Raw genomic sequence first — 27,136 nt, forward strand, 5'->3', positions numbered from 1 at the left:
GCCGCCTCCGGCATCCTCCGCAAACGGCGCGCCTCTCCGCGCGTTGCGACACCGGCAGCGCCGTCCTCGGGTGGAGTGGGTGTAGACGCCGTCCCGCAGCGAGCTCTCGCACTCTCTTCTTACCCGGGGAGGAAGGACGCAGAGGTGAGTCGCTCTACTTTCTAGCGCTTTTCGGGACAGCGAGTTCTCGCACGTTAGAGGAGCTCGTTGTTGCCGCGGATGAGGCGGTTCCCAGATGTTTCCATGCGCGTGTGAAGCCAAGGCTCACGAAGGCGCCGGATTCCGGAGCCTTCCTCGATCCCCCTTGTCCCGTCTGAGAAGATGCAGCAGAGGCTTAGAGGAAACCTTGTGCTCGTCCTGCCCGGTTCCTTAGATGTGAAATACCAGCTCCGTCCCCTCGCCCGGGGACCCCCCGCTCGCTTTTTGGAGGGCCCCGGAGCGGCCCCCGAACCCCAGATTTGAAACCTCGCACAGACTGCTGGCTCGTCGATCAGCTCGCGAACCGACTGGTCTGGTGTGTTTTCTGTCGCCTTCGGGCGGCTCAGCTCATGAACCCGAGGTGCTATGTCAGGAAACGCCTCTCTCCGCCGCTGAGCCTCTGGGTGCCCGGTGGGAAAGCCAGGCTTGGTTCCGGGTGACAGGCACCGGTCCTGGAGGTGAACTCCCTCTCAGCTCCAGTTCTTTTTCGAAACAGCCTGACGGGCATTTTCAAGTGACCTCAGCCTCTTTATCTTTATTTCACCGTTGGTCGAAAGCAACAAGACATCAGGATGTGTTCACTGGGGCCTCAGGGACTCACGGTGAGTGTTTCCCACTACTCGCTGACTTTCGAGGCACTGAACAATCAATCGATTATTCGTTCGGTTCTCCCGTGACGGACTAAAACGACCCTGCCGGGCGTTTTCTGTCCGACAATAAAAATTAAATAAATGAATCAATAAAATGGAAGCAAATCTGATAAAACAGGAATTTACAGCAAACAACTAACACAGACGTAAAAACTTAAAGGACGGGGGACCTGTCATAGTCGATATTGTACTGTAGTGGTACAAATTTATGACACATTTGCAACTAAATAAAATTAATTAGACCCAAATAATAGGCGGTAATCTGGCTTCTGGGGCCCTGTGGGTCCTAGGCCCCTGGCCAGTGGGATGCTTTGCCCGGCTGTTGACCCAGTCTCGTCACAGCAGCTCCCACCGCAGAAGCTTCCTTCTCGGGTTAAACTCACTGGATGATGTGCTCTGGTTAGAGCCGCCGCCTCATTTCGTGCCTCACAGGTGTGTTTTGTTGGGGACACTGCCCCGTTGTGTGATGTACTGCTCTGGTCTGCAGGTTTCCACTTGTACCTGTTAGATATATTACGGTGTCTTTGGACCGGTCTGATGATGGACAGCAGGTGGACCTGAAATAAGGGCTTGTTACCCTTCAGTGTTTCACTGGACCTTCCTGTTTGTGGACTGTAAATCGGCGTTTAATACCGTGAAGCCACAGGATCGTGGGAGCATGGATGTTGGATGATTTTTGTTTTTTTTTTTTGGAAAAATTTAATTGCAGCTCTGAAATCTGAACGGTGACAATGAGCTGCGTAGAAACGGTGCATGCAAAAGCTAACTACCGATTAGAAAAAGTCTTTTTTCCTGTCAGTACGATTGCACATGAATGCACCATCTCAGGTGACTCTTCAGACGATCCACATTTTCAGCCTCATTCTAACTAATGTCGGCACACAGGTGCTCGTGATGACAATGCTAGCATGCGGATGTTCAGCAGGTTAAAGCATTTTAACCTGCTGGTGGCGCTACAGAAAAAGTCAGGGGATCGCCAGAGTTATTAGGTTTCATCCTCCGGGGAAAAATGAATATCTGTACAAACCTTTATGGCCGTTCACCCTGTCTTTGTTGAGATATTTCAGTCTGGACCAACTGGTAAACCCACCGACATTTCTATCTGCTAGCATGACAAATAGTAACCCAGAGGACATAATCCCCGTTAGTCTGAGCCCCGCAGGCTCTGGAGAAAATTTGCAGCACCAGTAAAAGGCTCCATAAACCAATATTGATAAAAGGTGAGTCCATACACAGCTGGTGAAGCATAACAAACATCTGAGCATCATGCGAGACCACAATTACTCATCGGATATTTTTAGCAGGAGGGTCAGCGTGGCTGGTAAGTTGATCGGGGTCAAACACAAGAGACGGTACTTTCTTTAGCAGAAGCTTGTTCTCGTGTAGTTTCGTTTTTAGTGTTTGGTCTTTGCATCCAGAAATAAAATCTACAGTCTTCCCAAACCTTGTGACCACAATTTAAAAAAGATGAAACCTTGCAAGACTTCAGAGTTTCCAGTTTGCTGCAAGTGCAACAGAAAACTGGGAACCAAAACTGTTTCACGACGACGTCTGCGGAGTAACGATTCAAAAGAGACGCTGTTGTTCAGATTTTATGACGTTTTAGCTTTTTAGCAGCCAAAAATAAAATAAACTTTATTGAGCTTTAACTCAACAAATCACAGGTAACGCTACAGATAGTGAAACATATGGTGTTTTTTGTTTTTGGCATCTCATGTTAATAACAAAAAAATTTACTATCTAGATTTGCCATGCTAGTTTACAGCTATCTAAGCTAGTTAGCTACTAGTTGACTTTCTGAGTGTGTGTCACGAATCAATTAGCATGTAGCTATTTCCTATACTTAATCCCAGTTCCTTCTTTGTCTCGAGTCAGTTGGCTTTTACGTTTAGCAGCTAAATCACAGCACCCAGAGGTTTTGATAACATGTCCGCGCCTAGGACTGGTTCAATGCTAACAAAATATGTTTGTTAAAACGATAACTTTTGCCAGACTGTTAGGCAGCAAAGTGGATGCCAGTATTACAACAGAAAACCCCAATATCATTTTCCAGTCTTTAAAATTAACTTTTAAACTTGTATCTATTATTTATACGCTCAACATTAGTAGCTCACCACACCAGCTACAGGCTAAGCAGGTGAAACTCGGTTGCTGAGATGTTGGAACATCGTAAATTATTTTTCAGTTACATTCAGAAAGTCTGTAAATTAGCTTAAGCTAAAGCTAACTGTGACTTCACTCCAGCTAACCGTATGACCCAAAGTTGAGTCAACGCGGTTCGGTTTCCGCATCTTTTTTGTAGTTTCTGGAAATTTCACTTATGTATTTATTTATTTATTTTTTTTGGAAATTACACATTTCTATGGCATAATAATTTTCATATTGTAAAAGACATATTCCGGTTTTAGCTCAGTTTTGACCAAATATATAGATACTGCATTTTGGCTCTGTAGGACATTTTAGTGCCAATTAGCAAACGTTAGCATGTTAACACACTAACGTAACATGGTAAACATTATAGTTTCAAAACATCAGCCTGTTAGAACTGTCATCGTGACCATGTTAGCATGCTGATGTTAGCATTTAGCTCAAAATATTGCACAGTTTTCATGTTATGCATCATCAGGTCAAAAATTTTAAAATCTCCAATACGTTTTTGACCAAATACCTGCAAAACTAATGACATTCCCATCAAGTTCAACCAGGTTATGTTTAGTGCTAATCATCAGTGGTGTCATGGTGGGAGGAATCATGAAACTAACAAAGTATCCAGGGCCCTCAGGAAGCCTGGAATTAAAATTTTATTTCCATCTGCTAATCCAGTGTAGAGTAGTGTAGTCCAGGGCATAATGAAAACCTACAACCCTGAAGCAAACCTCGTGGTTTTAGTAATTCTACCGTACATAAAGGCAGTAATGTTCCTTTATGTAATGGAGTAATGTTGCTTACAGGTGGTGTAAACAGTTCTTATTGACGGAGGAGCAGCAGTGGAGATCTGAGACTATCTGCGTGGCTTAATGCCACTACGGATGTGACAATATGTTTCGTAATTTTGGGTGAACTGACCCTTTTGCCCTCCTCTTTCCAGATTAGCAACGCAGAGGCAAACGGTGAGAAGACCACAGAGGTTTCCAAGAAGGCTAAAATGAGTGGAGACACCTCGACCCTGCACCTGGGCGGCATCCCGCCAGCCACGCTCAATAAGGTACGTATCACCTGAACAGGAAATACTTTTTTTTTTAACCTGTTAACTCTGCTAACAACCAGAACCTGATCAGAAACAGCAGCATTAATTATTTGTGATGGCCTCGTGAACTTGACGGTGGTCCACTTGTACTCTTTTAGACGTCTCAGCTTGTCCAGGTGTACTAAGAAGAACAACAGGTCCCTCAAACAAAAGACAGTTTGTTGTTTGTCATCACCCTCCAGAACAACCCATACAAGCGTTTTCTGATCTCGTGCTCCCATTGGGAAGCTGACGTCCCTGCCAAAAGCGTTTAAATGGGCTGTTAACAAAAGAGTCATCGGGCGGTTTTCAGGTCTGCCATCACTGTGGTTTAGGTCTGTTAAAGCACAGCCTTCTGCCAAATAAAAAATATGGCACCTGCATAAATCCTGGTGCAAAGCATTTAGATGCAGTAAAGCCTGGTGTCATTAAATGAATATTGGATGTAATATTTAATAGGACAGAACAGAGGGTTTGCTTCTTCTGGGGTTATTTCAGAAGATTATTTTGTAGATGTAAATGATTCTTATCATTAATGATCCTTATTCTTAAGGCCCCACGCGTCCAGAGGGGTGGCCAGAGGTGGCACGGGTCCACCTTGAAATCTGATTGGCCCCCCTTGGTGCCTCCCGAACCAGAAGCAGCAGGTGATAGGTAGCTTTTTAGTTGTTAGTATCATGGATGGACTACCGAACAGACCAACCAGGTACAGGTCCAGGGCCACTGGACTAAAACCCTCAGTATGAAGCAACCTTTAACATTTTTTGGTGGGAAAAAAAAAAAAAAACAGTCATATGAGCACAAAGGGATGCAAAATGGCTGCGCACAGTCTCTCTCAGACTGGGTGTCCTGTTTCTGTTTGGGGGGGCTGGGGCGGTGTTTTACATGACTGTGTCCAGGGACCTGTTTTCTCATAATCCATCCATTGCTGCAGGCCACTTGGAGTTAAAAAATAGCAGCTATTTATGAATATTATTTCATATTCGAATATTTAAAGTTGCTTATTTGACATTCATTTAATATTCTGAGTGAACAGTGATAATGTGCAGTGGATTCCTGCGGAAAACCATGGCTTTAAATGTGACACATTACAAATCGTGGTACAAATGCAGCCCCCCAAAAAAAACCCCAAAAAACTGTGCACCTGCACTCATCCCAATATTCCAATAAGTCAGTGTAGTGGGAACGTTTCATTATTTGAAGAGGAGCAAGTGTTTCCTTCAGTAACTGGAGACGAATATTGGTCTGGTTTGTCTGGGGGACGATGGGCCTCATTGCTGAAGTTAAACCGATCTTGCACAAACTGAGAATTATCGCCGGGAGAGTGAAACGACTTTAATCACTGTCTGTCTCCAACTCCTCAGCCTTGTCATTTGGCGATTTAGGGGAAGCAGTCAAACTATTCGGTGACACATCAAAGGGAAAACAAAAAGTTACTTCAGTGCCATTCGTAACCGTCTGTCCAGATTAGGAAATCACAGTTTTTTATTCGTCTGATTCATACGGGCGGATCAGTCACACGGCCATTCAGTGACAGATGAACAGTGGAACGTTGAACCATGAGTTTATTCCTTAATTTAATAATAGAAGACTTTCAGTTTTCAGCCTCATGATCGTAAGTTCACCAGGTCTAATGAAACCTCAGCAGCAGGGATGGAGGAGTCACACCCAACACTTCTCCTTATTCCAGTCCACGCCTCAGAAAAACCTCCCGCAGGTTTTTCCCAGTCAGCCGCGGTGCTGGGAGGTTTTTTCCTGATGTTTGCCGGAACCGGTCACCGATGTGTTTGCGACGAGCGGCACGGCGTCACGCGAATCTGGGAAATTCATTCTGAGAACCTGTCTTAAAAATGTATTTCGGGTGATGCTCAGATAAGACGGGAGAGTTTGTCCGCCTGCCGTTTCAGCTTCGTGTTTGTCAACATTATTGTTGGGAAACGGGCAGCGACTCTGAAAACAATGTGAGGGTCTTTCTGAATCCTCCTCTTTAACCCAACATGAAGCAGGTCTATGGCTGTTTACCCCTTTAACGGGCTCAGTGTGACAATGGAGGAAATTAAAAATGTTGTTGCCGGTGTGAAAGACGGAGACATCTAACACCAGCGTAAAGGCCTATTTGAGAACCAGTGTGACAGAAATCCTCAAATGTGTGGTTGTAACGTCAGCCACGGGTTCTCTTCTCTCTTGAGGCCTGTTTTTTTTTTTTTTTAGCCTGTATTTGTTTACATTCGATCAATTTTTTCCATTAAAAGCTGCTGAATTAGATAAAAGCAGCTCTTGTTGGGAGTGTACCCCTGGATTTACAGGCCGCTGCCACTGGATCACTGGGATACTGAGGAAAACTTAAAAACCTGATGGATTCTCAGGGAAGTTCTGCGGCCTCTTTTTTTCTGTGATTTTAAAGTGGAATTATGGACGTTTATTCTGGATGGACATCAGCGATAATGACGTCCCCGAGAAGCGTCGCTCGCTCTGAATGATATCTGCAACTAACCGGGATTTTTTATTGTCGATTAATCTGCCAGTTATTTCTATGAATATTGAATTGACTGTTTAGTCTTAAAAAGTGTCGGGAAATAGTGAAGAATGAAGGTTATAATCACCCTCAGACCCATGTACCATCTTCAGATGTCTTGTTTTGTCTGACGAACAGCCCAAAAACCAAAGATAATCAGTTCACTTTTGTTTACGACAAAGAAAAGCCTCAAAGCCTCAAATTTGAAAAGTTAGAACCAGCAAATATTTGGAGATTTTGCCCTAAAAGTGATTAAAACAATTATCAGATTGTCAGAATGGTTGCCAATGAATTGTCTGTTGATGGACTGCATTGCAGCTCTGATCCCGTCTGAATGGGGCCTTTGCCAGACTCAGCTGTTGTTAAGCTAGCCTGTGCTTTTAGCTGAATGCTAACGTTGGCACTGACCCACAGCAAAATGAAAATGCGATTTAGCTCCCAATAGCTCCCCCAAATCCCGAATCGTCCTCCCAGCCCGCTCCACATTTTGCCGGTTTTACTTTCACTTGAGTCATAGATCGTCATTTACTGCCGCTGTGCACATGTGCTCGGCGATTTCTTGAACAATACAGGATGGGACAGGCCAGCTTCAAATCTGCCATTTAATAGATCAGAGTCACAATGCAGGAATGAGGTCAGCCACACCCCCACTGACGTAAAAGCAGGAATGAGCGTGTAGGGACCTGTCACACACACACACACACACACACACACACAGAGTTCAACATTACAGGGAGGAACAGCGAGACGAGGCCCGAGCAAACACGCCTCTGGAAAATTACTGCGAGTCGTGAAAGGCAAGCGGAAGAAGAAGGAGAAGAAGAAGAGCCAGACAAAGACAGGAGTGGTGTATGTGTGTATCCACACTTCATGCCAGGGTCTGTAGACATCCAGGAACCAGTTCTGATCCTGGTCCTGGTACTAGAATCAGATTATATCAAAGACTACTGGGAAATTATGACACAAAGTGTTTGAAGCCCCCACATTTGTGCAATAATAATAACAATAATAACAACAACAACAACACCTAGTACAGTCTAGTACATTGTTTAGACAATCATTGTGCTTCATGGTTGCTGGAAAACACAGAAAAAGACGAAAGCAAAAAGTAGAACAATGAAAAACAAAAGCAGAAGAGTTTTCAAAAGTGATTCGATTTTTTTAGAAGATATTTAGAAATAAAATGAACTAAACAGTGATTAACAATGGAACAAAAATGAGGAATTTGGTCTCTTTGTGGTCGTTTTGCATCTGATTGGGTCAGTGGTTTGTGCTTTTTCTCATATATACTTTTCAGCATTATTACTGATGCCTTTTTGGGGGGGGGCCAAGGGGAGGCAGTCAGATTTCAGAGTTGCCCGTGCCGCCCCCAGTCACGAGCCAGTAACTGAGCCCATCGGCGGATCAGGACTGTTGAAATCGGTTGAAACATGTCTGAAGTATTTCAGCCTCATATAGTAAAGAACACGTGTGAGGGCGAGAAAGACGGGCCAAGCTGCCAAAGAAACCACAGGTAGACTCTGAAGAGACTGGTCTGGTTCTGCACATCCAAGTTTCAACATGGAGTCTCAGATTGGATGGAGCCTCCATGTTGAAACGTGGATTACTGTTTACTCCAGGTGTGTTTGGAGCAGCTGATACTGGATTCAGGAGGGCTTGGTTTGGGTCATTCGGCCCGATGAGGACAAAGACATAGAAATACTAGTGTGGACAACGAGGTTTTCTAAGACGTGTGAAAATGCAGCAAAGTGATAACTAGAGCTGCCACGATTAGGTGATCAACAGAAAATCAATCGGCAACCCAGAACTGCTCAAACTGCGAGAACCGCATTTTCCGACCTGCCAGGGATCCGTCCGATCAGCCGACAACCGGATCATTCAGGCGATCGATCAGTGACCCAAACTGCGCATCAAACAAAAACGGGGCGGAAGTCGGGTCAGGTCCGGAAATGTGTCCGGGGCGACCAGTCGTGGGTTAAAATCGGGCGTCATGCGCGCGGCGTCTGCCGGACCTCAGAGAAAGGGGTTTACACAAATTGTTGCCGAAGCATTTCTCTCCCAGTCTCTTTCCAGTAAATGAGCTGCTCATGGGTCCATGTGAGTTCAAGGTCGTCGAAAAGGGAAATTCATGTCGTCGGCTGTGCCAATACAGACAATAAAACAAAGACAGTGCATAGAAAGAGCACAGGAAGCGTCGTGTCATCTCAGGGTGACGTCCCCTATGTCCCCCCTGGACTACATCTGCTCCTGCCCTCACTTACCCTCCAGACCCAGCGGTTCGAAGAAGTACTCGGATCCTTTACTGAAGCAGAAGTACCTGTGTAAGAATGTAAAAATACTCCATTACAACTTAAAGTGCTGTGTTCAAAATCCCACTTCGGTATAAATATAGAATTATTATCAGTTTCTGTGACTGATTCTCTCTGACGTGATCAGATCATTGATCCTGAGTCACGGAGGCTTCGGCAGCGTTTTACTGTTGGAGCTGCTTTTAGCTACGTCAGAGACAGGGACCAGAGTTTAGTCCACTGGTTCCCAACCTGGGGGGTCGGGCCCCTCCACAGGGACACCAGGTGAACCTGAAAAAACAAAGTTCGGATTCGCAAACCTGTCTTCAGTTGTTGGACTTTTCTCTAACTTTGTTTTGAACAAAGAAATACTGTATAACTTTCCATCCTTTGGCCTCCAGCAATTGCTGAAGTGAAGCCGCGGGAGACGTTTACAGAGGAAATCGATGTTATGTTGAACCGAAAGCAACTCACACGAGACGCCTGAATTAGACACTGACCTTTTTACGAGGGGTCAAACACAAAAAGGGTTGGGAAACCTTAGTTTTTAAAAACTAATTGTCTTTTATAGCATTAAGATACATGTTTTGAGGTTAAACCTTCACCTGTGGAGTAAACGTATAAAGTGGCATAAGATGTATATGGTCAAGTAAAGTACAAGTGCCTAAAAATTGTACTGAAGTGCAGTATTTACGTGAGTAAATGCTCTTCCCACCGCTGCCGTGGAAAGAAGTCGTCACCTTTAAATTTACTGGATTACCCTTTAGTCACTAAAGGGGATTGGGCAACACGTCGGCAGCTGATCAAAAGCAGCAGGGAAAAATGAAAACGTTCTGTTTTGAACTTCTGTCAAAACTCGACTCGGCTCACATTTCTGGAGGTTAGGGATGAGTGTGGTCATTTAGGAAGCAGTAAACTTTATTTAGAGTGACTTCTTTGTAATTTAGTACCATTCATGCTTGATTTCAGCGACTTTTTTCCTTTCTTTCTTTTAACACATATTTCTGTGCACCCCGGTCGAACCAACAGCTTAAACACACCCTGAACCTCTGTCTCGCTTGTGGTCAGGCAGCGTGAACGTGAACCCAAACCAAAACCCGAAAAGAAAACGTCTCCAGGTTCGGTTCCCTGCAGGCGTGATCGCACCTGAAGGCGCCGCTGTACTGTACCACCTGTAAATGCAGAAACAGATGCAGTTTGTGTACAGCTTTTAAAAACTGTGCAGTGTTTTTCCAGCTTTGAAGGAAACGGAAAACAGGAAGAGAAGTTTGAATAGTTGCTACCATCTCCAGAGGGTCATAACAGGCTCTGCCAGCCAAACCTCTTCCTGCATAGTTTGCCTCTGAGACATTTAATTTAACAGAAATTTAGGAGTGTAAACAATGGAGCTCTTTCAATTTCTACTGACAGAGATCAGAGCTGGAAAAACAGGGGGTGTACATTGTGTACGTTATGACCGAATTACAGATGCATCTTTTGACAGCGTCTCGCCCTCAATTAGGAGGTTTTGTCCTCTAACAAAAGACGAAGTCAGGCGATCAGGCGTCGGCCCGGTAAGGTGGAGTCGCCAGAGCCGAGCCGCCGCCGTCGGCAAGAGCGCAGTCGTCTCCTTAGCACCGCGGACGGATCGCTGCACGGGCCCAGACGGATGCAGACCCGGTCCCCTGGACCAGAGCCTCTGCATGAAGGGACCGTCGACACGTCCTGCTGGAAAGTCAATCGGACGACCACAGAGATTCAAAAAAAAAGAAAAAGACAAGCAGTAACGAGATTCCTTTATTACACTGAATAAAGATGTATTAATATTGTTTACCATCGCCCAGAACCAGTCTCCCAGTCCGCCCCCTCCCCCACACCCCATTGAAGAGAAATCTTCCCTTTTTTTTCCCTCTTTTTTTTTTTTTTTTTATCCCACACTGTTTGTGTAATTATTTGCAGACTGAAATAAATTCCAGTTCAGTGCTTTTGCTTCTCATTGTGTAACACATACACCAGGAGGCACGACTCTGACTAAAACGAAACCGTCAAGGCCAAAATGTGAGCAGCATCAGGAACATCTGGATTCAGAGTCCAGATATTTCCAGGTGAAATTTCAAGACGACATTTCGTTGGCTTTCGCCGTTGAAAACAAGTCCCGAACCTCCAGAACTTCTGTCTTTCCTCATTATGGTTTCTCTTTAGGCCAATTAACGACATTGTTTTGTTGAAGCCTACTCGGAAACGAAGGTTTGTCTACGGTGGTTAACGACATAAAAAGCTTTTATCCTATAGTCCGTTTCTTCCTCGTACTCATGTCCCAGCCGTGACGGATATTTACTGTCTGTCATTGTTTCGAGAACACGCTTCGTACTGCTGTCTTCGTGCAGGCGTGGATTTGGCGTGGGATGGACAGCAGTGACGTCAGGGTGGGATTTCTGAGGGAAAAGCTACATGCAGTGCAGCTGCCGGTTCAGGGCTCTTCACCTCGGCTCTGTGGTACATGCGTAAACCGCCTGCTGCTCCTTCCTCATTACAGATCGGCCTTGTTACGTAAGCGGCCGCAAATTCCCAGAATACCATTCGCCGCGCTGTTGCTCGAACCCGGAGCCTGAACCCGGCCGTGGCCCTAACTCCGGCTGTCCAACCCCAACACGTACTGCCAGGAAAGCACTGTTCAAAGGGGGACAAGACTTCTCACACTGGTTCAAGCTGGTCAGTGCAGCACCAAGTGTCCACAGTCTGTGGGTTCCCGCTGCCCATTTCCAAGAAACGCTGCCATCTTGTGGATAAAGATGTGAAATCTCTTCTGTCTCCTTCACTGTGTGGGGTTTTCCACCGCAGCTCGTGTCATGTTTTTCTTTCATGTGGAGAATCTGCATCAAAAATGTGGCAGTGTTAATGTTTACCTGACAACTGTGTTTATCAGTGTGTATCTACATATGCTGTACAGTTTGTTACTGATGAAAAATAATTGTAAAAACAAAATAAAAGAAAAATTTTAGGTAAAAAAAAAAGAAACAAAATCACTGAATAAATGTAGTAATAAAGCAAACGTGCTGCAAACGGAAAGTCAAACTACGAAACTCTTTTTGAAAGTTAATTGTGTTTTCGTATATTTATTTTTTTTTCCATCATGAAATGTCAACACATTAATGTGATTCTAGATGATGACTTAAGCTGGTTGTTGGTGCTCGTCCAGTCCGATTGAACAAATCCGCTCCAATCAGAATTTTTACACGAGTTCCTTTTTGAGAATTGACACATTCAATATTTTCTGCAGGTGCAGAAGTACCTGGAGCATTTCCATCTGTCTCTGGAGAGGCTGCAGTGGGTTTCTGCTCGGCTGAGGAAGGATATGATCCGAGGTTTGGGGAAACACTCGCATCACAAGGCGGCCGTTAAGATGCTGCCCACCTTCGTCAGGGCCACGCCGGACGGGACGGGTAAGGACGTTTATATTTTAGTTGGGTAGAGTTCTAGGCTCTGAAACGTCAGGTAGGAGTTTGGTGGAATGGACTTATTTTTTATCATTAACCTAAAGTAAATAAATACAGTAAGTTCTTTCATTTCAAGTTAAGGCAACTAAAAGTGAGCAGATATTATTTTCAGGCCACTTCGGCGCTAAACACGAGTTCCTGTCCTCTCTAAGGGTTTTGACTTGAAATGTTGGGATGGATGAATTCGCCGCTTAGAGTTCAGCTCAGTGTTTCTAAAGAAACGTGACCGAGCATCAGCGAACTTCCCAGCACGCGTCGACAGAGCGTTAAAACTTGAGCGCGCCGGGTTTCGAACTCCCACGTGTCCCAAGTGGACGGGAGGACTGTCTGAAACTGGAGCAGCAGCGTTCTGGCCGATAGCAGCAGCTCAGCTCTGCTGGTTACGCTTCAACACCACCGCCACCTGATGGCGTGGGCAGTGCCGGAACAGACACGGGTGTAAATCTTGGTTTTATTTGCAGATAATGCAGCGCGCATCTGTCGCCGTTACTGATATGAATTCCTCTCCGTAATGCCCGCAGCTTATTGGCGAGGAACACCTGCAGACAGTAACTCAGGGCTGTAAAAAGGTCCCGCCGTTGCCGTCGTCGTGGGTGACAAAAAGCCGTGACCCATATTTTTGTTTCCAGTAACATCGGTCAAAGATGAGATTTGAGCCGAGCCGACGCTTCCTGTTCGAGGGAAACTAGGAATGATTTTAAATAGCTGACGCATTCATGCAGGAGAAAAAGCAGATGCTTCTGGTCTTAACTTAACGCTGCCACTTCTGCTTTCTGCTCCCCCGATGCAGAGAAAGGCGACTTCCTGGCGTTGGATCTCGGTGGGACGAACTTCCGTGTGCTTCATGTCCGTGTGGTGGAGGAGGAGCAGAAGGTGCTGAAGATGGACAGTCAGATCTGCGCCATCCCGCAGGAAATCATGCTGGGAACTGGAGACCAGGTGACACACTAGGGACACGCAAACGGTCAAGGAATAAACTGTGATGGAAACGTGACAGGGCACAACTAAGGAAAACTGCAACTTTAAAGTCAAAGATGAAAATTTTCAACTCATTTCATGAATCCATTTGTAAGAGCAGCTCTTTTCCACCACTAAAGACAGGACTATTAAAGCGGGACTGCTTGTTGTTGGGTCTGAAGTCTGCAGCTTTGAGAATTAAGAACATCTGGGGGAGTGGAGCTACAAAGCAGTGAGCTTACTTAAGTCTGGATCACCGACCGGGCAAAGCAGGCAATTATCCAGGGGCCCCGGACCCCCGGGAGCCCCAAAGGCCCCAGGTTCACCACATATCAGCTCTGTCTACGTAAGCTGATTAATCGCAGATTTGTTAGAAGTTTGCAGCACAGAAGTAGCGATCATGCTCTAGTAGAAGTCTTGTAGAGGGTCTTGGTTTAAAGACCTGAACAAACAGTTCAGGTCTTTAAACCGTCAGTCAAAAACTCACAGACGCAGAGTTTACTGTCATAAAAAACTGGGAAAACTCGCAAATATTCACATTTGAGAAGCTGGAACAAGCGAACTTTTTTCTGTCAGCCGAGCAGTTGATTTGTCATTTCAGCTCTCGAGCGCTGGTTGGTCATAGCAGCGGACTAGACCCTGGTATCCCGCTCCTCCTCTCTGCTCAAGGCTACGTGAGCCGCTACGAGCATTCAACACTCGCCAACACCTACGGCCGAGCTGACGGGAGTCGACTTGCATTGCGGGTAGTGTAGGCGCCAGGTTTTGAGAAGGGAGACTGACGTGTGGAATAAAAAAAAAAGACCATATCTCTGGTTCTGCTGCATCGATTTGGATCCTTTATTCAAAACTGTCCATCGGGAGTCCTGCAGTGTTCCAGGGGTCTGGTGCTAAATGAGTGGAGCGCTCTCTTAACGCTCGAGTGAAGCAGTGTTTGTTAGACTTTTATTATAATCTTCACCGCATTAATTAAATCTGGACCTAATGAATCACCTTCTGAATGTGTTTAAGCGGTGAATTTCTAAAGGTGACTAGGGCTCTAAACAGTCTCGCAGCTCGCTGTCGAGGATGTGAGGAAATCAGCCCCCCGGCGTTTTCATTCCTAAGTTACCGAGTTCTTTTCAGTGGAGTTCAAAGTCGACGAGGGCAGCGGCTCTAACAGCTCTGACCCGAGGAAGACTCGGGCCTCTGTCGCTGGGCAGAACGAACTGGGTAGTACCAAACTGGTTTTTAGCCGTTCCAGATGTGAAAGTTGAAAACATCTGCCCGTCTCCGCCCTTCTCTCTGTCCAGTTGTTCGACCACATCGCGGCCTGTCTCGGAGAATTCCTCGACTCCCAGGAGCTGAAGGGACAAACTCTGCCTCTGGGCTTCACCTTCTCCTTCCCCTGCGAACAGAAAGAAATCGACAAGGTCTCACGCACACACACACACACACACACACACACACACAGTGACACACACACACACACACACACACACTCACACACAGTCACACACACACACACACACACACACTCACACACTCACCTAACAATGGTCTCTTTTAGAAAAAGCTGTGTCTTTGGGTCTTTGTGTGTCAGCCCGTTGAGAGGGAAGCAGCAGGGAAATCCAAAGCTTTCAACCAGTTCAGTTTTTCGCTGCGTTCGTTTATAGTTTTGAACCAACATCACTGTCGTGATTAAAACTCTTCGCTTTGAATGTAAAGCAGTTGCTTTTGTCTTCATCGGACAACATAATGAAACGTCTTTCTTCAGCGTCTGTAGCTCAGCCGGTGTCAGGACACCCAGTCCTCAGTGGGCGTCCTGCATCAAACCGCTCGTGCCAACGGACTCGTTCTTATTCCCGCAGGCACAAGCGAATGTTCAGAACTCGTCTTTCGTCCTTTGACATTCACCGAGTTTCTCTGGGGAACGAGCAACAGCCCGGACCTGTGGTATGAGTCACGTGAAGACGGCCCGTCTCCACTTGTTCCTCTTAAGACTCATAATGTCTTTAACATTGATGAATTTGAAGTTTTCCAAAAAAAACTAAAATAAGATATGAAACTAAAACAAGCTCATCGTCATCGTGGCTACTGAGACGTTTGTGTCCTGGCAGGTTTGGTCACAGCAGCGTCTGTAGTTCAGCGGACGTTGTTAAAGTCTGTCCCTCCTCTGGCCGCCTCAGCGTCTTTCTGCAGGACGATTTCCACTCTCTGACGGTTCGACGCCACCTACTTCGTAGGATAGTATTTCCTCATCTGACGTCTCAGCGACGGCCTCTCACATTTGTCATGGACCACTTTACTGTGGAAAGCTGTTTTTTTTGTTAGTTTTTTTCAGCGTCCGCTGTATCTTCACTTCACCTGAACAGTTCAGCTAAACGTGTTACAGAAGACGGTGTCCGTGAATCTGAAATGAGCGATTTACCGCAACTTTGTCAATTTGAGTCGGTAAATGTGACTTGAAACGCTCGTATGACCAAACCTCACAGAAAGAAGTAAGAGAAGTTTAGCGTTAGCACATTAAAAACATTCCTGTATGTGGCCCGGTGCACAGTGAGTGTTGTTTAGAGGGAAACGAGCTCGGCCTTTTTAAATGTTTTTGCCTTTCGCATCACATGTGCGTATTGAAGTTTTTTTTTTTTCTCTGCACAGAGCATCCTGATCCGCTGGACCAAAGGCTTCAACTGCTCCGGAGTGGAGGGAGAAGACGTGGTGAAGTTACTGAAGGAGGCCATTCGCAGGAGAGGGGTCAGTCTTAAACACTCGTGTGGTGTTTTTCCGTTTGTTTTGTTTTTATAGGTTCAGTTGAAAAGACAAAGAACAGATAAAGATCCTGAGGGTTTGTTTTCCGGATCCGTCAAATCGTCTCCTGAACCAATGGGAAGTTGTGAAATTCCTACATTTTCAGGTGCCTCCATGTTTTTCTGCGCTTTATTTGTTACTTCACTACCGTTCAGAGGGAAAGATTGTTCTTTTTTTTATCTTTCAACTACACTTCCTGGTTACTGTGGAGATCAGCAATTTACATACGAAAGCTCCGGTAAACTTGTAATAAAACAGGATGCACTGCGACAGATCCAATCACTCCAAGAGTCGGGGCCAGATTAAGGCACTAAGGGGCTAAACCGAGCCGAAGGCCCCTGGTCAGACCACCCGTCCTCCCTTTTCACCCGGGCCCCTCAAGTTACTTTGGTTATAATCTGATTAAATACAAAATCGTTGTAAGTATAACATCAAGTGAAGTATTCGCCTTATTAAAACTAGAGTTTGAAGATCACACCGTGCACATGCTGCACTTTCACACCCTTGTTCTGTTTGACATCGTGCAGGAGTGGATCCGTCTTCCCATACAAACGTGCGAGTGATCGGAGTACGGCGAAGCACTTCCTGTCCCGCGGTTAAACCCGAGCCTTCGGGGACAGCCGCCCACTCTGCCCAGTCGCTGGTCCTTCCAAACGTTGCTGCCGATCATCCTTCCGTGCTTTCGCTTAACTGACGCTTTGAACGCCGGACTGATGAGCAGAGCAAAGCACCCGGATACTTCTTCCACCGCTGCTCGTCTCCGATGCGTTTCTACCAGCGTGACTAATGAACCTCGGTGTCCAGTTTCTTAGGTTCACCTAGCTAAAACTATAAAGTCCAGAACTTTAGTTTACGTACATAATATATGTAGAGAGAAGCCGTCGCTCTGTTTTTTTCGAAGGGCACAATAACCGGACTATTCGTTTGCGTGAGAAGTGTAAGTGTGTAAAAGTTTCTGGATGTTTTGTGTTATGATATTTCCCGCAGGTGTTTGTCCGGCGCTTCGTTCTTTGCTCTCTCTCAGAACGATTCTCTCATCTGAAGCACTGGGCCGCTTTCTCTCTGTGAGACCGGCTCTAGCACAATGTGTGTGTGTAGGTGTGCAGGTTATTTGGCATTCAGCTTATAAATAGGAAGGACATAAACACACCTGTCTGTCTCTCTCTCCCTCTCTCTGCAGGACTATGATATCGGCTCGGTTGCCATGGTGAACGACACGGTGGGCACGATGATGAGCTGCGGCTACAGGGACCAGAGCTGTGAGATCGGCATGATCATCGGTAACGCTGAGTAAAGAACTTCAGGATGTGCTCAGATTAAACCTGACGTGACTGTGACTCTGCTGCCCGTTGGTGTTTCACTGGCTCCGGGGAAACTATCTGCCATGTGATATATACTGTAACCAAAGGGGTGGCCACAGGTGGTAGAGCGACGACCACAAAGAGACAGAAAGAGACACAAACGACCACAAAGAGACAGAAAAAGACAGAAACGACCACAAAGAGACAGAAACGACCAAAAAGAGACAGAAACGACCACAGAAACGACCACAAAGAGACAGAAAGAGACACAAACGACCACAAACAGACAGAAATGACCACAGAGACAGAAACGACCACAAAGACACAAACGACCATAGAAACGACCACAAAGAGACAGAAACGACCAAAAAGAGACACAAACGACCACAAAGAGACACAAACGACCACAAAGAGACACAAACGACCACAAAGAGGCAGAAACGACCACAAAGAGACAGAAACGACCAAAAAGAGACACAAACGACCACAAAGACACAAACGACCACAAAGAGACAGAAAGAGACACAAACGACCACAAAGAGACACAAACGACCACAAAGAGACAGAAAGAGACACAAATGACCACAAAGAGACAGAAACGACCACAAACGACCAAAAAGAGACACAAATGACCACAAAGAGACAGAAAGAGACAGAAATGACCACAAAGAGACAGAAACGACCACAAAGACACAAACGACCACAAAGAGACAGAAACGACCACAAAGAGACAGAAACGACCACAAAGAGACAGAAACGACCACAAAGAGACAGAAACGACCAAAAAGAGACACAAACGACCACAAAGAGACACAAATGACCACAAAGAGACAGAAAGACACACAAATGACCACAAAGAGACAGAAACGACCACAAACGACCACAAACGACCACAAAGGGACAGAAACTTTGTTGTGCAAATTGCTCTTTCTGAAGGGTTATTATGTTTTTACAGTGACTGTGTGTCTGAGGTTATGGTGTCAGATGTGCACTCAGTGTCCAGTTTATTAGGTACACCTCGCTAAAACTAATGCAGTCTATTACAACAGTCCTGTAGTAAATCCTCCTTCATGAAGTTTATAATGTTCAGTGTTGTTGCAACTGCTTTAGAGACGTGTTGAATCCGCTGCGTGACCATTTAGGAGGAGGTAGCTTGTGCAGCTGTTGAACTGCACTGCGTTGTGCAAAGAGGGGTTTCCTTTATTTAGCCTACCCTCGCTGATATAAATGGGTTGGATGAAGTAATAGAAACTGTCAGTAACAGTTTCCAAGTTTCTGTTTCCACCATGAAAACATTTGACAGCTGACGGCCTCCGTTTTCTCCGCGCAGGAGGAAACCAGCTTTCAAGCCTTCGGGTGGATTGCTTGTGATTTCGATTGGCATATACCTCCAATGTACTGTGGACGCTAACTGTTCGTACCGCTCCAACGTTTTCGACACAGTAATTGGTATTGTTGGAAAGCCACATTACCCAGCAGGCTGTTCTCTCCAACGGCGTCCTCTCATGTGTTACTGAGCCTTAGAGAACACATGACTTCTAACCCAGCGGACGTAGCGTGTTTTACCTGGGGAACAGGAGAGGCCTCCTGACAAGCACGGTCACATTAGATGTAATGAGGGTCACGATGTAGCAGTGAAATTTCTCCTTCCCCTGCCATAATTAGTTCGGCCTCAGAGCTCGCTCTCCCTCTGGAAATGATTACACCACCGCACCTACAGCATGTGAGAGTAAAGGTGGTGGAGAGCGAGGAGGGAGGTTGGAGTGTTGTGTCCTTATCTCTGGGTTAACGTACGATAACGTACAGTGTAACTCCAAATCCCATAAATCACTGGGGCAGAGCCTGATGTATGCCAGGTGTTTCCTGAATCAAAGAAGCTGTATCTCGTCAACAGTAATTCTTTTTAAATGTTTGTTATAAGGATTGATTTCTCTGGGCTGTTTTACCTTTTAAGCTATCACTTCACCATCTCATGGCTGTTATTTTAAAATGAGCATTTTTCAGAAAAAAGAACCAACTAAAGTCCTTTAGATTAGTAACGGTTTAAGTAGAAGTAGCTGCCAGTAGCTTTACCAGTAAAAGTCCTGCATTCAAATTTTAATCTCAGTAAAAGTACCTAAAGTGTCAAAAGTAAAAGCACTCATTCAGCAGAACCGTCAAGCTGGAGCTAAATCGTACTTTATATACTGTTGGGTGGTTGAACCATATAACAAAGCGTCATATTATTTGTCTTTAAGTTACTTTCCTCCACTGGAGGAACAACAGGCGCAATTTTAAATTTTTAAAGGACCTATACGTACGTTTTTGCTATCGCCACACAGCCAACGTTAGCATCTTCTCTCGCTTCACTTCTTCCTCCTCTCACGTTGGACTGAGGTTCAGACTGGACTCTACGGCGACCCACTACCGCTAAAGTGGTATTACGAGAAGTGCCGGGCCTCGGCTAGCTGCTTAGCATGCTAACTTCAGTAGAAGAAAAGAAGTGATAGAAAATAGAAGCAGAACAAGAGTTAGCACTGGCGTTGAGACAGGTCTCAGCGAGTGGGGGGTTGAAGTTTGACGCCGAACTCGCAACGTTTCTTCTAGACGCAAATGAAAATGAAATGAAATCTGCCTCACCCCACCCACCGTGCTTCTCTCCCTCTACAGGTACGGGAACCAACGCCTGCTACATGGAGGAGATGAAGAACGTGAAGCGTGTGGAGGGCGAGGACGGGCGGATGTGCATCAACACAGAGTGGGGCGGCTTCGGAGACGACGGCTCTCTGAAAGACATCCAGACGGAGTTTGACGTGGAGGTGGACGAGACGTCCATCAACCCTGGCGTCCACACGTACGTACTGTGTGACAGTTAAATGCTTTTGGTGCGTAAACGATTAGTAAATATATTTCCACAGAATATTGACATAATCTTAATAATACATAAATATCCTCTGGTCCAAGCTTCTCAAAAATGAGCTGAAGGGAAGGAAAAGATTCAGTGAGACTTGCGCTTTCATTATCGCTGATGTCCGTCCAGAATAAACGTCTGTAAACCTGCTTAGAAATCACAGAAATAAGAGGCCGCAGAACTTCCCTGAGAATCCATCAGGTTTTTCTCAGTATCCCAGTGATCCAGTGGCAGCGGCCTGTAAATCCATGGGTACACTCCCAACAAGAGCTGCTTTTATCTAATTCAGCAGCTTTTAATGGAAAAAATTGATCGAATGTAAACAAATACAGGCAAAAAAAAAAAAAACAGGCCTCAAGAGAGAAGAGAACCCGTGGCTGACGTTACAACCACACATTTGAGGATTTCTGTCACACTGGTTCTCAAATAGGCCTTTACGCTGGTGTTAGATGTCTCCGTCTTTCACACCGGCAACAACATTTTTAATTTCCTCCATTGTCACACGGAGCCCGTTAAAGGGGTTAAACAGCGATAGACCTGCTTCATGTTGGGTTAAAGAGGAGGATTCAGAAAGACCCTCACATTGTTTTCAGAGTCGCTGCCCGTCTCCCAACAATAATGTTGACAAACACGAAGCTGAAACAGCAGGCGGACAAACTCTCCCGTCTTATCTGAGCATCACCCGAAATACATTTTTTAAGACAGGTTCTCAGAATGAATTTCCCAGATCGGTGACCGGTTCCGGCAAACATCAGGAAAAAACCTCCCAGCACCGCGGCTGACTGGGAAAAACCTGCGGGAGGTTTTCTAGGAATAAAGAGAAGGGTTGGCCGTGACTCCTCCATCTGTCCTGCTGAGGTTTTCTGTCAACACATTGTTTCCAGAATAGGGCCTATTTGGGAAACAATATGGGTTCTGTTGGTGTTAGCGCAAACATTTTGACTTCCTCCAGTTTCACACAAAAGTCAAATTTCACACTGGGTTGATTAAACCATAAAGCGAAAGGACAAGCAGCTCTCCGTGCGAAAAAGCCTCAGAGATCATCTTTAAAAACACAAGGACGTCGCTCCGGACGAGATTTAAATTACAGGGGGGAGCAGCCTGTTCACCAAAAACAGGAGGTCATTACGGCTGTAATTATTACCGGAGTCGGGGTGAAAATCTTCCAGCATATTAACTCTGGATGGGGAACAACTGACTGGAGCAGGTGATGTTAAAAATCACCTCGCCTCCTCTCGTAACCTGAATCCGGTCTGAACAGGTCTTAGGGGTCTACCGGCCCCTTGAGGCTGTAATTAGGATACACGGTGACGCTTTGAGCTATAAGCTAACATTAGCATGCTGACATGCCTACAGCGACATATACAAATTTAAATGTTGACCCGTTGATGGCGCTAGAGGAAAAGTCAGAGGACCACCAGAGTTAATTCAAGTTGTCGTGTAAGAGCAAGATGAAGGCCTGAACTGAATAACGTGGAAATCCCTCTAACAGTTGCTGAGATATTTCATTCTAACATGTGAAGTCTGCATTTGTTGTTGTATTCTACTTCTACGCAGCTACTATTTTGGGTTTTCTTTAGAGTTCAAATGAGAGTGGGATTGCACACATCCTTCGTTTTACGGCCGGGGTTTGGTCAGCGCAAAAATCTCTTCTGGTTGTCTCCTCGTGAAGGAACAGTCACGTTTCAGTGGCATATATTCAGCGTGAAAGCTGTTTTTTCTTGTTGCCATGGTAGGAAATGGATTTTTTGGTGGCGATAAAAGATGTTCAAAGGGTTTTTCAAAGCATTTAATGTAGACACAGTGCACTCGGTTGTAATACAAACAAAAGGGGGGGTTGGAAGATGCTTTTAGTGATTACAAAACATATTTGTATTTGTAGATTATAAGTTGTTAATCACTTTTAGACCCGCACTTGTATGATAAAGTCAGTTTTGGTAAACGAGCAACTGGTTTCACACGTGACCCGATTGTAGACGCCGGCGTCCACACGTCCGTTCTGTGCGTTTTCCTCGAATCAAACGATATTTTGCCACGAGGCGATGGGACAGCACACAAACTAGCTGAGGGATATTTTTGGATATTTTGGCCTCCGACCGTGCTTCTTATCCCCGTGCCTGATTTCTCCCGTAGCTTCGAGAAGATGATCAGCGGCATGTACTTGGGAGAAATTGTTCGACTGCTGCTGGTGAGGCTGACGGAGGACAAGCTGCTGTTTAACGGACAGGCGTCAGAGGCGCTGAGGACCCCGGGAAGTTTCGAGACAAAGTTCATCTCTGAGATCGAAGAGTGAGTGTTTTTATCTTGTTTCATCGGGACGCATCAAAGCTGTGGTGATTTAGAGCCGTGAACCTTCTTTTCCGGCACTTAAAACTGATCCTATCCAGTCCTTTCTCGAAAGGAAATGTCAGTTTTGTTAAAACTTGTTTGTTTTTTTTTTTTTTTGTTGATAACACAGGCTGTATTTCCAGTGTAATTGTTTTGCATGAATAAGGTACCAATGAATTGTTACCGGTTGCTACTGGTTCTTAAAAGTAGATACAGAACTAAAAAAAACAGGAGTGACAAGTGGGAATTTTAGAGGAAAGGAAAAATAAATGATAGTGAGGGTATTTCTGGAAATACATGGTAATACATGGTAATACATGGTAATACAGGGTAATACATGGTAATACATGGTAATACATGGTACAGTACTGGAAAACGAAAATGAAATTTGAGAGTAATTGGAGCTAATAACCTTTTTCTAATTGTGTGATTAAAAAGACGAGAACAGCCAAACTTTATATTACGACCCACATTATTATGAAGTGTAAAGAGACATGAAACGGGCACAAAGACACACAAACACGCTGTCGTTTATTTGTCTTTGTGTAGTTTTTTTGTCTCTTTCGGCTCTGGGGCCGTTGCTCCAATGCACGTGACCCTGGCTCTACCCTGATGCAACCCGACGCGGTGCCTCATTGCGCTTTGCGTCTCATCACGGGAGATCAATATCGCACTCGTCAGTGTCTGAGACATGAAAAAGCAGCGAGAGGAGAACCGCGTTCTAGCATTGTCATTCCTAAAGGTCTCCTGCAGAAGCTGCCTCAGTAAAAATCACTTAGCGCGTTTAAAGGCACCGCTTCACCAGAGCAGATGTGAGGCCTGATTAACTCCAGTTACCTCCCCCGGGGGGAGATGCTGAACTTGAGCAGATGGCCTTCCATCACTTAAGGATGAAGAAATTACGGAGGATTTTAAAACTTGAATGCCCCCCCCCCCGCTGGATGATGTTTCTGTCCCTCTGCTCTGCTCAGGTCTCTCTTGCAAAACGGGTCTTGATCTCAACGATTCGCTGATTAAAGGAAGGTTATAATATATCTGTATGTCACTATAAAGTCACCGTAAAATCAAATGTGATATGGTGAGATGAGGATTATTCATTCATAGTTCCTGCTTGGTCGTCCATGTTGCCTTTCCTTATTTCCTGTCTGTGTCTCTGGTTCAGGCGGGACAACGGTCTGGAAAACTGCCAGAACATTCTGACGGAGTTGGGTCTGAAATGGGATTTGGTCGACGTCAGTGTGGCGCATCTGGTCTGCAACACCGTCTCCTCGCGCTCTGCCCACCTCTGCGGCGCCGCCTTGGCGTCCATCGTCAACCGTGTCCGCGTCAGCCGCGGGCTGGACCATCTGAAGACCACCGTCGGGGTGGACGGGACGGTCTACAGAAAACACCCCAAGTAAGAGGGAAATGTGAGGGAGACGCTTTGAACGGGGACTGGAAGTGACTCGCTGCCGGTCTGTGTCCAGAACTTCAAATACAAAACAAGCACCTTTTGCGACATTTCCTTGGCCTTCAGGAAATGTTGATGGGCGTTTTTCATTCTGCCATTTTCCAATTAATATATAAAATAATTGGAAGATAAACGACTGAAAATGAAAACAAGCTTTATTGCGGGTTTGCCCAACTGCCCCCCAGCTTTGTTCTTGTCTCATTGTTCCTGACCGTAGAGAAAGTTGTCTGAATTTTACTAGAAAACTTCACTGGATCCAGGTCACAAATTCCCCTGGAACAGAAAGGGCGAGAAATGCGAAATTTGGAGGGTCCGTAAAGCAGGAATGATTGGGGGGAAAAAAGCACCCGCTGCCTGTGAAACAGTAAAAGACAACCTCACATGCTCACACATTAGTCAGCAAATGTAGAACAGAAAACCCAGAAACATTTTCATTCCCATATTTTGTAGGTTTCTAAAAAAGCCGAAGCATCTTTGAGGCAGAGACCGTAGGAAACCGCCAACGTCCGAAAGAACCAGAAGGAATTCCTGGTTTATTCAAGTTTTTATTTTTTTAATTTTATTTTTTTTGTCTTAATTTTGGAGAGATATCAAATCATATTTATCTGTCTGTGTGAACAGGCAGGAGGTGGCGCTGGGTGTTGACACATTAACACACTTCCTGCCTTTGTGAGAAGAACAGCGTGTTGAGAAAATAGCATCTCACTGTTTGAAAGTCCCATCACTTCTCCTTCCCTCAGTATAATTTCCTGTCATGTGTGACGACGGTTAACACATTTTTGCAGCGGATGTTGCGTTTAGTGTCCACCAACATGAAATAGCTTTTGTTTTCTTTTCTTTTTCTTTTTTTTTTTTCACAGCATTCATGTCTCACGGTAATTTGGTTTCATGACAGCGCCCCCTGCATTTTTTTAAAATTTGACAGAAAACCGTCAGGTATCTGTCCACGTAGATGGAGACTTTATTTTGAAACAGCCAGTCAATAGTCCATCAATCAGGGACACGCCCCTCCAGCTGCTGTCAATCAATCAGGGACACGCCCCTCCAGCTGCTGTCAATCAATCAGGGACACGCCCCTCCAGCTGCTGTCAATCAATCACGGAGGAGCAGTGACAGTGACATTTTTTGAGACTAGATGTGATTTCAGTTGGATTTAAAACATTTCATTCCTGTTGACAGACGAGATTCTTTCTGATTTTCTCTTTGTCTCTGTGTTTCTCTCTTTTCCTCCCCTATCTATCCCTCGCTCTGGCCCTGATTTTTTTTTTTTTTCTCTTCCTGTCACCCCGTTCCCGCTCCATCCCTCTCTCTCTCACCCACCCTCCCCGTTTCATTTCTCTCTCCCCGCTCCCGTAGTTTCGGCGACGAGCTCCGGGCGACGGTGCGCCTCCTCGCCCCCAAGTGCAGCATCACCTTCCTCGTCTCGGAGGACGGCAGTGGGAAGGGCGCTGCCATGGTAACGGCTGTGGCTCAGCGGCTGGCTCTCAAGTCCCGGCTGTTGGAGGACAGTGACGGCGAGGACGAGGAGGAGGAGGAGGAGGACGAGGAGGAAGATTAAAAAGAGTAGAGAGGCTGCAGATAATCCACGACACTCGGAGGCAAAGCAAATGGAAGTTTGGCCTTCAAACGCGAAGTCGGGAATCGTTTTTAAAGCCTGTTTGTTTAAAGCCTGAAATGTTTTCAAACAGCTACGATGGTTATTCTTGTGTAAACAACAGCGGGAGAAGAACCCAGATCTTTATCTTGATTAAAAGCAGCAGAGCCACAGTGTAGAAATACCCTGTTACGTGAAACGGTCCTGCGTTCAAAATTCTACTAGACTACTTTATTCCAGAGCCATGTTCACTGTGCAAATTAAGAGTTTACAGAAAACAAAAGTAATATGATGCATTATTACAAAATAAACTACCAAGTACTGTAAGACTTTAAGTATCGAAACCTCGAACAACAACATTAAAATGCTGATTGTAACGAATCAGTGACGTGGTAATAATCAAACTTGATGCCACAACAAAGGGACATAAGTAAAGACCAGCAATTAAAATGTTTACATCAATAACAGTAGAAAAGTATTTTCATAAAAATATGTTTTAAGTGCCTTAAACGCAGAATGACCCCCTTTAGAGTAATATATCTATTATATGGTTGGATTATAATTAGTGATGTGTTAATGTGTACATCACTTCAGTGTTGCATCTGGCGGGAGCCCATTTTATAATGACTTTATATAAAGCCGGGCATGTTGCGTATTTTAAAAGTCGTATCTTAACCTATTACAACCAGCTGCTCCAGTCCTGCACTTATGGCTCCCCTCGAGTTTTCTCTGATGTCTGTTACTTCCTGCTTCTACTCCACAACATTTGTCGGATGTTCAGTATATGGTCACTAGCTACTTTACAGATTTATATTTTACACGCAAACATGTGATCAGCTTATGAAATGTGATGCATTGCTGTTTTTCAGTTGAAATTTTGTCACCTGTTGATTTCGTTTTTGTCACGTGCATAAAGGTCAATTTCTGAATTCACTGAAGCAGAATAAAAGAGGTTCACGTACTGTTGGGAAGCAGAGAGTCCCTGGAAAAACATCAGATAGATTTCATACATATGAACACCTCAGGCTGTTTGTCAGAAAACCACAAATCACATTTTCACCGTCAAAGTTAAACGAATGAGACGAGACAACAGGATTTTTACACAATAATAAAATATAAAATAGAGTATAAGAACAAATGTGTACATGAGCAAAGATTATATTTACAGGATTATGTATTTGAGGGTAACTGGAAATCTAAATAGGTTTTCTTTGCTTTGCACTATTGAGTGAAAGTAAATATGCACCTTTTTTTTTTTTTTAAAAGAAAGAAATAAAGAAAGACGCTGCAGGCGACCAATCGTCTTCTCTTCTGGGGGAAGAAGCAGCAGCTGTTTTCGACAAAGGCACTTTGGTCAAGGTTCTGGAAAGATGGTGGTTCTGGTCAAATGTACGTAAACACGCCGGCCACGCTTGCACAAGGCAGGCAGGAGAATAAGCATCAACAGTATCAACAACCTGTAAAAACGTGTGGCAG

The 27,136-nt window shown here is 45.1% G+C and overlaps 1 protein-coding gene across 2 annotated transcripts; it reads left to right on the plus strand.

The window, feature by feature from the left end:
* Positions 1-26,796, plus strand: LOC120803049 (hexokinase-4-like). 2 transcript variants are annotated; one of them, XM_040151340.1, is made up of 11 exons: positions 1-144; positions 3,937-4,053; positions 12,137-12,299; positions 13,144-13,292; positions 14,603-14,722; positions 15,948-16,043; positions 17,278-17,377; positions 20,048-20,231; positions 22,422-22,577; positions 23,779-24,012; positions 25,423-26,796. In XM_040151340.1, the coding sequence occupies exons 2-11, from the start codon at positions 3,994-3,996 to the stop codon at positions 25,622-25,624; spliced, it is 1,464 nt and encodes a 487-aa protein (XP_040007274.1). In that variant the 5' UTR covers positions 1-144; positions 3,937-3,993; the 3' UTR covers positions 25,625-26,796. The 2 variants fall into 2 exon arrangements, with proteins under 2 accessions (XP_040007274.1, XP_040007273.1); XM_040151339.1 differs by lacking the exon at positions 1-144 and adding an exon at positions 565-800.
* Positions 26,797-27,136: the final 340 nt, after the last annotated feature.

Source organism: Xiphias gladius, chromosome 17 (assembly GCF_016859285.1).
Source record: "Xiphias gladius isolate SHS-SW01 ecotype Sanya breed wild chromosome 17, ASM1685928v1, whole genome shotgun sequence".
In the NCBI taxonomy this organism is placed as follows: Eukaryota; Metazoa; Chordata; class Actinopteri; order Istiophoriformes; family Xiphiidae; genus Xiphias; species Xiphias gladius.

Bases quoted from the DNA above. Each gene is read 5' to 3' on its own strand.
- LOC120803049 (XM_040151339.1), top strand. From the start codon at position 771: ATGTGTTCACTGGGGCCTCAGGGACTCACG. The intron at 12,300-13,143 runs GTAAGGACGTTT...CCCCCGATGCAG, and splicing joins GGCCACGCCGGACGGGACGG to AGAAAGGCGACTTCCTGGCG. The intron at 22,578-23,778 runs GTGAGTGTTTTT...TCTCTGGTTCAG, and splicing joins TTCATCTCTGAGATCGAAGA to GCGGGACAACGGTCTGGAAA.